The following is a 10,252-nucleotide window of genomic DNA, read 5'->3' on the forward strand; positions in this document are numbered from 1 at the left end:
ATGACTTTCTGCACAACATGACCCTGTTTCAAAAAGACATTATTAAATAAGCTTCACTTTGGTGACAACACTTCGTATTAAAAAATGGCAAGTTTAACATATTTAAATACTATATTTATATTTGCAAAGTATATAATAATAATAAAAAAACATAAATAATTGCTTAAGTGATAGTAGATGTATATTTTATTAAGAAATTTTAACTACTTCTTAAATATTTCTACATTTAAATCGTTTTTCAATTATTAACGTTTCATTATTTTTTTTTTTATTTTATAACAAAAATTTTTTTTCTCAGTTTACTGTACATTTTGTATATATTTCCAAAAATCATTCACAGTAGACTATATTAGTTGGGTTATTCTTTGAGCTTGGCAACTCTATGTTATAAGCTGCTAAGGGCATGTTTACGATTACCGTGATATGACTGCAATTATTGTCAGTTAATCGGTTCTGAAGAAGTTACGTTAAATAAGAGATCAACTAACATATGCCTAGTATAACAAATACTTGTGTTGTGTAAATATGCTATTAAAAACATGGGGACAATTGTTGTCGTTTCAAAAAAAAACAATTATAATTCGTAATAGAGTTGCCGTTCTTATAAGGTACTCCTTGATGAACGTGAAGTTTATAATACTAAAAAATTCAGCCTTTGTGTGTGACCATTCCCAATAATGCAAAATTTTTTTAACTTTCGTCTTAAATCTAATTTCTACAAAATCAAGTTGATTTTAACTTGGACAGTTTATCGTAGTACAGTATTGTGCAGCACAAACTTATGTGAATAGTTTTGAGGAATGAATATTATATATGAGTGAAACGTATATTTGAGTGAAAGGCATAGTTGGTTCCATGTGCTTTAATTAGCGATTTTTTGTTGTTTTGCTACTACATTTCTAGTAAGAACCCTAGTATAGAAGAGTAGAAACTAAATCCATCCCGTCGAATTTAGATAATTTAGTAGGTCTTTCGTGTTCATCAATAAACAGTCTGTTTTTTTGTGAAAGTAGTTAGGAAATGTGTACATATAATAAATCTGACAATTACAATGATACGTCGTGTGAATCGATATTTTTTGTTTTCAGATGTCAGTTTAAAATTTTTGACAGCTTAAATTACAATTAAAACTCTCGTGTGAATCCAGTATTAATTTCATAATCTTGATTATTTTATTTAAATTCTGTTTTGTAAAGAAAATCGCTTTAAGTCTTGCTTTGCCAACTAGTGGGAACCCACTACAACATTTTCGAAACAGTTCAGGCAATCTTTTTTTCTAACTATTTTAAGTTCATCATGAAATTATCGTCCCTGTAAATTATTCTCTGGTTTTTATTTCATTGATGCATTATGAAGCTAAACTGACAGTAGAAGTTTTAGTTTGTGGAAGCAAGTGAGATAGTATTTAGTTCCGTTGGTTGGTAAGTTCACTTTTTGTGAACTGTTTTTAATCATTTGCTAAAGAAGATCGTAGTAATACTTGTTTTTTAAACAAAAAAATAAACAGTATAACTTATATGATTTCTGTAAATATAAGTAAAACTGTAAAATGTCAGAAACAGAAGCAATTGCTCAGTCACCGGTAAAATCTTCAACATTAAATGACTTAAGGCAATTTCGCCTTAAGAAAGATGGTAACAGAACAGGTAAGAAACAGAGTTTAATTTACCGAACATCTGCTTCTTCATTTTTTGAATTAGTGTTATTAACATCTGTGTTCAACTGATATTACAGAACGTGTTCCAGGCAAAAAACGTATTCGCATTATGCAGGATAGCGATAGCGATGATGCAAATGAGGCTGTTAAGAAAAATAAACCTGCCTTAACTACTAAAGAAAAAGAGGAACGCTTCCTAGCAACCGCTAAATTTGCACCAGATTACGATACAATGGTAATTAATTATAATTTTATTCTACAGCCTATGCAAAATTGACAGTTTTTATTCAACGAAAGAGCAGTTCTACGACAGCTGTTTATTGAAAAAAAGTCGTTGCGTCCTAATCTGGATATTAAGTGCTTATAAAACGTTTAAGTCATAGATTCAGATTGCGGCCTATAAAAATTCTAAGAATTTGTGTCAGATTTTACGTCTACAAGTAATGCTAAAATTTTATTAAAATGTGGAGTAAACACCATCTTATGAAATATTTAACGATGTAAAAATATATTCCCTATCTTTTGAAATTGAGGTTTGATCCATATATGTAACTATTATCAACATATCACAGAATGATTTATTATGAGTTGTTTATATATAACAACTGATAATTATAATATATACATATATTAAAATAACGCTATCTGAAATTGAATTATAATACTAGAAGGATCTTATTGAATTTATATTTAAGTGATTTCATTATCTCAAATTTTGAATTTTGCCTGATATGTATTATTATTATTGAAAAAGAAGGGATAGTGCACTACGAATTCTTTACACAAGTTCGAATTCTTTAATGAAAGACAGAATAGAGCCTATCTTTCCTAGTTTTGGATGCTTATGATCCATGAAGTATCTTTCGAGGTGTTTCTTCCGCTTGTGCATTAGTGCCGGGCACTCGCCTGATATGTATGAGACTTCTAAATTAAAAAAGTTACACTAGAGTTTTGTCCCATTTTATAAAAGATGAATAAGAGAAAAATATGTGACTTGACTTTGCGAGTATGAAATAGAAAATTCCACTTTCCCATATAGCTTGAGAACTAAATTCTTGTACTTTTTAAAAGTACTAGAATTGTATAAAATGCGTTTCATCGTTTAAAAATACGTTTTCGCTATTATTGTTGAAGATTTGTTGTGCATTCCACAAATTTTTAAATGAAGACAGCGATTATAATAATATAAAATTGCTTGATAAACTGAAGCAAAGCAATAAAAATTATTATCTTGACCAACTGACCGTTATCACTGATTTTAAACTCAGTGTGGAATTATTAAGACAAACTTATGTTACCTACTTGACTACATATACAATTATTAAATTAATTATTTATAAAATAATTAATTTATATAAATAAATTTTCTTTTATTTACATGGTGTAAATAAAACTTATACTATTACCTTATTAACTATCGCAATTAATTTTAAAGTCATCTGAGTCTAACGTCCAAGTCACAGCGCCATCTATATGCATAGCGCGGATATTTATATTCACTTTTATATCTTTTCATAAATAATACCTATTAATTATGTTTATATGCATAAAGTGGGTATTACACATAATGCCTGATTTGTTCGCTTGGCGCGAAGTCGCTTGCTATTACACATCATGCATTGTCGATATTATTTTGAACACTCCCTAGCAAAAATTACAACAAATACACTACAAAATAGAAACATTTGGGCATTTAAACGATGTTTTCGTTTCCATCCCTTAAAACAGATTGAAATTTGCGTGGAAGCCGACAAAAATCCGATTGTATACGAAAAAAAAACGAGCAAAACTGACGAAAAATTTGCGTGATTTGCGTATATAATAATATATTTCATAATATGCACACTCGTCGCTCCTCCTCCGGTTTGTACATGTTGATGTTGTTGGGGGGATCTGCCTATATAGTCCTTTCTGAAATTTCTATTTGTACGTCAACAGAAGTACGTAGATGCATTAATATCATGATCCTTCTTTAAAGCAAGAGAAAAATATGTCAATCACAACAAATTAAAATATTAGCTGCATTTCAGCAAACAACGATATGGATCTTTTTTACTGAAACCATATGGATTATATATTTGTTAACAAAATATTTTTTTTTCTTTTCGTTTATAACTCCTTGTTTTGTATTTGTTGCTTGTTTTGTATTCATTAATCACATTACACTCTTGATTTGCAAACATATTTCACATATTAAATCAGAATGTGATTATTAGGCCCAATGTATACTTTAGTCCATTGTTTTAAGTTCGCCGATACGCAGCTATTGAGTACCACGCAGACTAAAAGTCGCCTTATATAATGCCGGTTCATTGGATCATATGTTTTAAAAAAACATATGTTACATTTCGCAGTGATCTTTCGCATAGTTGTATTTTAAATTTCCAAATCTTAATAAGATTTAATAAGATTTTTCTTATATCAAGTAGTGTCTTAACAACGTATAGTAGGTTAATTTGCATCAAGCCTTAAAATGTACTATTTAATTTCTTAAAAAAAGAGATGAGCTATAAATAGACGTTGAGAGACGTTGATTTTTGATAACATTTCCAAAGATATTGTTTAAAATAATCTCCTTTGTCAATTGTAGCAGTCTTTAATTTGAATTGTGAAGTTGAATCGAATAGAAATTTGGTCCATTCTTCTCAAAAAAAAACATGATACATTTTGTGCAAGATAATAAGTAAGATGGACGATCAATAGAGCGTAAATTTTGTCTGTCGATAGAGAGATGTAGAGCTCTACATCCCAATTGCTTCCTGAGCTCACAGCTTATGGCAATGATGATTCTTGATCTGATCTCCAGGCAGACGTCGTTGTTATCCGTTACGGCGGTGATAGAGTAGATAAAATCCATGACAGTTAGGAAAGAATAGTCGCCAGTATAGTAGTGCGAGCGATACACATTTCTACCAGTAATCGATACATATTTCGTTTTGCCCTCAATCAAGCCCAGATTTCTTTTCGTTTAAAAACTATGTGGATTAAAACTATGTGGATAGATTTATATTTATGTGCAACATATCAGATAATTGTTTTAACTTGTATAACAAAGGACATACAGTCATGCAGTTTGAAAGGTGGGAATAATGTACTATCAACGGCTGTTGATAGTTGTTGGAACAATTCTTTATATGTGCTGAGTAAATGCAATTTACGTACGTTACTCCAATTTGTATATTTTGTTGCTCTAGCGTATAAATTAAAGTAGAATAGTTTTTTTTTCTTACTTCAGTTATATACTTAGTTTTCTGTGCCTTGATGCGTATTACATTAATTTTTCCGATCCAATATTTCATATTCTCTCCCATTCTCATTACCTCATTCCGCTTCATTTAAAGTTCCATTAATCAACCTGATTTCTCACCATTATATCCAAATGTATTCTCTGCATTTAACAAATATCTCTCTTATCTCTTATATCCTTTATCTCTTTTTACATAGGATATACAGGACGCATTGGTTAATAGTAACTGGGATGTTAATGATGCCGTAATTTGTCTTAATGCAAAATATAAACCAAAGCGTAACTTTGCTGTAAAAAATGTTTTAAAAACCATGTCACAGGACGCATCGGTTCCAGCTCCTACATCCACAACATCTGCATCCACACAAATAACTTTAACAAATAGTTCTGGAAAAAGCAAAATGAATGGTTCGGTGCCATCGCAATCTAAATCTAATTCTACATATTGGGGTGATGATGATTCTAATGATGAAGTTAATCAAGCTGAAAATAATGTTTATGACAGTGATGAAAGTGACACTGAAACTTCCAACGAAATGACCAATCAGCGTAAAAATGTTTTTGCATTTATGAATGAAGCTAGTTTAATAGAGCTGCAGACAGTTAAATCATTATCAGAAAAGAAGGCTGGAGTTATTGTAGAACTGAGACCATTTAAAGATTGGGCTGATTTGCGTAACAAGCTTGAGACAAACAAATCAATATCGGCAGATTTACTCAATTATACACAAGAACTGATAAATAAACAAAATAATGTCAAGAATATTTTAGCTAAATGTAAACAATTGGTAAAAAGTTTAGAAGCTGCAATTGCAACCGGGGCTGGCATATCAGAGCAACCCAAATTGCTTGATCAAAGGTATACTAAGCGCTTATTTATTGAGTTTTTAATAGTAATTTTAATAATGTAGTAATTTGTTAGTTCTCTCTTAAAGTTTACTAGTTCACTCATTTAAATACTTATTGACTTTTCTACACTTTTATTTCATTCACCAAATTTTCTAAGTAAGAGTAACACAACCAACAACCATATAAAAACTTAACTACTTTAATCATTTTTAGTTTACCAGATTGCTATTATTGAACTATTAGCTATTTTATCAGTTCATTAATTAATTTAAATTATAATAAATTTTTTTCACATAATTTTTTTTTAGTTTAAAACTGGCTGATTATCAAATGATTGGTCTGAATTGGCTGACTGTTATGCATCATCAGAAAATGAATGGCATATTAGCAGACGAAATGGGATTAGGAAAGACTATTCAAATTATTGCATTTTTAGCTTATTTAAAGGAAAATAATTTAGTTAAAGCGGCACATTTAATTGTTGTGCCTTCTTCTACACTCGATAATTGGGAAGCGGAAATTGCTAAATGGTGTCCCAGTTTAGTAGTTGAAAAGTATCATGGCAGTCAAGATGAGCGAAGGCGTATGCGTATACGTTTTGCTAAGGATGGTTTTACTGGTTTTGATATATTGTTAACTACGTGAGTATATAATCTAGATATATTCGTTTGTTTTTCATTTATAATATTTTTAAATCCTTAGATACCATATTGTTTGTTCAACTCCTGAGGAGCGTAAAATGTTTCGTGTAAGCAAATTGCATTATGTTATATTCGATGAGGCTCATATGTTAAAGAACATGACAACACAACGTTATGCAAATTTAATAACCATTAATGCACAGATGCGTATTCTATTGACGGGTACACCATTACAGAATAACCTGTTGGAACTTATGTCATTGCTTTGCTTTGTAATGCCTAAATTTTTTGCGAAAAGTATTGAAGATATTAAAAGCTTATTTGCAAAGGTTTTAAAATATTTTAATTAAAATTGAGTTTATTTTAATTTTATTGTTTTTAATAACAGAAAAGTAAAGCGGAAAGCAGCAATGATGATGTGTCACAGTTTCAAGAAACGCAAGTGGAACGTGCCAAACGTATTATGAAACCATTTGTTTTACGACGTCTTAAAAAGGATGTAATCATGAATTTACCTAAAAAGAGTTCTTTTGTTGTAAGTGTACAGCAATATTCTTATTGAGATTAGTTTCTATATATTATAGTTAAATAATTTTAAATACCATTTACATGCATATATCAGATTTTATATAAAGCAATAATCAACCCAACTGTTGAAATAGCTAATATAATTATTTCAAGCAATTCGCATTGTGTACCAATGAATCACACTCTACGCTTCTTGGTAGTTTATTACTTTGGCGTTCTAATTGTTTAATACCAAGCGCTCCGTTACTGGTAGACCTGGAGCGCTTTAAATGCTTTATATCAGCTCTTTTAGTGCATGTCGCTTGTGATGCATGCCAGAGAACTGCAATGAGTACTCAACACTCGAATCATTGGCTGTATTTCATTTATATGCATTCTGACTCTCTTTTATATATCGTATATTCGATTCCACCTAATTCATACAAACAGCTGATAGTAGATATAATATGATTCATACTCATTTAATATTCGTAATATGATGCTAATGATTTATGAATCATTTATGAGTATTACGTCACATGCGTGGTAAATTTCGTTATATTCGTTACATATTCATTATATATTCGTTATATATTCGCCTATATTTGTTTATTACGAAAAACTCTGTGCCAAATAAGTAAGCATTTAGTACCTAATATGATTTTATGAATTTATTATATAAAAGCCACTAATTATAAGTTGCAATTTTGCTTTTAAATATAATTATTCCAAAGTAATTTAGAAAATAAGTATTTTAGAAAATATTTTCCTCAAAATTGCTTAACAATAATATAATATTAAACCATGAGAACTTTTGCAATCGCACAAAAATTTTACCTGTCTGTGTAATAAATTTAGTTATAAAATTCAAATATTTATATTACTAAAAATTAGGATTATGTATAAAATAAAAGACGAAGGTCACAATTAGTGATCGCTAATAGCACGTTCACACTGTCTCATTTAGGCATTTGCTCATTTATATTAATAAGTGAACGTTCATATTATAATAACCTCATTTATGAAGCTGATAGAACTTTTATGTGATACAAATAAACTTCACTTAATAGGGGTATTCATGTAAGCATGTAAATTTATCAATGTATAATTTTATGCGTTTACGTTTAGGGTTTATATGTTGTCTTTAAAATGAAATCAAACTGGTTTCTTTTAGCATATTTATATAATTTATAATACGTACGAAATTCGCATCAAATATAAACGATTTTCAACAAATTTTTATAAATATATTTTAGATCAAAGTTCCTATGAGTGACATACAGAAACAGAATTACCACGGGCTAGTAGAATATTATTCCAATCACAAAGGCGAAATATGTAGTGGTGATCGTGCAGGTGTTACAATAATGATGGAAATGCGGAAGGCCGCAAATCATCCGCTGCTAACGCGCCAGTATTTCACAGATGCAAAATTAAATGAATTCGCTAAGCGTTTAGCAATTTCAGGCAGCTATAAAAAAACAAACCCACAGTACATTTTTGAAGAGTTGGCAGTTATGTCTGATTATCAAGTTTATCAATTATGTACAAAATATGTAAGTAATAATCTATGGTAGTATTTTGAAATTCACAATAACTTAAACATATTTATACATCTAGGAATTGGACGATGTAACTATACCTGATAAATATATTTGTGATTCCGGAAAATTCAAACATTTGGATACACTCTTGCCTCAGTTAAAAAGCGAAGGTCATAGGGTGCTGATTTTTAGTCAGTTCACAATGATGTTGGATATTGTACAACATTATTTAGAAATACGTAAACATGGTTATTTTCGTTTAGATGGTTCAACTCCAGTTGAAGAGCGTCAAGATATGATTAATGATTTCAATTCGGATTCAGACATCTTCATTTTTCTACTCTCAACAAAAGCCGGAGGTGTTGGCATTAATTTAACAGCTGCAGATACATGTATTATCCACGATATTGATTTCAATCCTTACAACGACAAGCAGGCTGAAGATCGTTGTCATCGTATGGGTCAAACACGTGATGTTACAATTTATCGCCTGATTTCGGAAAGCACTATTGAAGAAGGCATGTTGATGGTGGCCGAAGAAAAATTAAAACTGGAGCAAGATATAACATCAACAGAAAAGGGTGAAGTACAGGAAACAAAGTGCGTAGTAAGATTACTCACAATGGCATTAGGTCTCGATAAGGATGAACAGGAGCGTTTAAATTCATCATTAACATCTCCCGCTTAATACGTTATACATCCCAAGAATTCAGTTTTAGTTTACGTTTCAACCAGCAGAAAATATTTGAATTAACAAAATATCTAAGGAATTATGTTAAATTTTTTTTCAAAATTTACCGTTGTTTCATTGTCAATATTAATAAGTGATCATAGGTTAAAATAGTTTCATTTACAAATATTAAGCTAAAATTACAATTTATGTTATTTGTTAAATCTAATAATTATGGTAAATGTTCAATTTAAACAAATTTGATGGTCACACATTTATCAAAAAATACTTATTTTTTGTTAAGACCAACTTTTAATAAAATAAATGATGATTTTGCAAAGAATTATAATTTTTATAATTTAATATATAAATAAATATAATTTATAATTTAATTTACCATACAAAGAGCTTTCATATAAATGTACTCCATATACGTAAATCAACTGATTTAAAGCGAAAAATATCGAATGCATTTCTGTAAAAAAATTTCCTACAAGAGAAATCATCAGAATTTGGAATATTTGTCATATGTTTTATATGTAAAATGTAAGCAAATAAGCTATTTTACATGCATAAATCTTATGCATATGCCAATAGCTTAAGCTTAAGCTTAAGTAGGTTAATAATTATAATATAGTTTTAGTTGAAGTGGAAATATGATAATAGAATTAGATACAGCGTCAATTTTAGACATCTTATTCGACGTTTAGTTGAAATTTAAAGCAATATACACTTATACTCTGATTTATGTCGTTAATTGGGATCGACAAAATGCGACGCAACTCAAATCGCATCACATTTTTAATTTCCAAAAAAACATTTGGCTTTAGCATTTCTCTTTGATTCTGATTTTCTATACACATAGATAGAAGGGATTCCATTTTTACAATTAATGGACAGCTTTAATGTGACAGCTTTTCCATAGTCCTTTATCTTGTCCGTATCATGTTTACAAATTGTTCTTACAATAGTTAAGGCTAAAACCAAAATACTTCCAATGTCAGGAGGTTATAAAGTAAAAAAGTAAATTTCTACTTTATAAAGTAGAAATTTACCTTTCCATTTTACCACACAAATGTAAACCGACACCTGTTAACTAAACACTAAATACATGTTTATCCCCTTTTAAAAAATGTG

The 10,252-nt window shown here is 29.7% G+C and overlaps 1 protein-coding gene across 1 annotated transcript; it reads left to right on the forward strand.

Annotated features, from left to right (window-relative positions):
• Positions 1–1,372: 1,372 nt before the first annotated feature.
• On the forward strand, positions 1,373–9,317 carry LOC119687807 (SWI/SNF-related matrix-associated actin-dependent regulator of chromatin subfamily A containing DEAD/H box 1 homolog). Its single transcript, XM_038102294.1, has 8 exons — positions 1,373–1,646; positions 1,735–1,892; positions 5,102–5,763; positions 6,062–6,394; positions 6,456–6,723; positions 6,783–6,929; positions 8,158–8,457; positions 8,522–9,317. Exons 1-8 carry the CDS (start codon positions 1,550–1,552, stop codon positions 9,131–9,133), a joined length of 2,577 nt encoding a protein of 858 aa, XP_037958222.1. The 5' UTR covers positions 1,373–1,549; the 3' UTR covers positions 9,134–9,317.
• The last annotated feature ends 935 nt before the right edge of the window (positions 9,318–10,252 follow it).

Source organism: Teleopsis dalmanni, chromosome X (genome assembly GCF_002237135.1).
Source record: "Teleopsis dalmanni isolate 2A chromosome X, ASM223713v2, whole genome shotgun sequence".
NCBI classification, from domain to species: Eukaryota; Metazoa; Arthropoda; class Insecta; order Diptera; family Diopsidae; genus Teleopsis; species Teleopsis dalmanni.

Bases quoted from the DNA above. Each gene is read 5' to 3' on its own strand.
- LOC119687807 (XM_038102294.1), top strand. From the start codon at position 1,550: ATGTCAGAAACAGAAGCAATTGCTCAGTCACCGGTAAAATCTTCAACA. The intron at 6,724-6,782 runs GTTTTAAAATAT...TTTTAATAACAG, and splicing joins TTAAAAGCTTATTTGCAAAG to AAAAGTAAAGCGGAAAGCAG. The intron at 6,930-8,157 runs GTAAGTGTACAG...AATATATTTTAG, and splicing joins CTAAAAAGAGTTCTTTTGTT to ATCAAAGTTCCTATGAGTGA.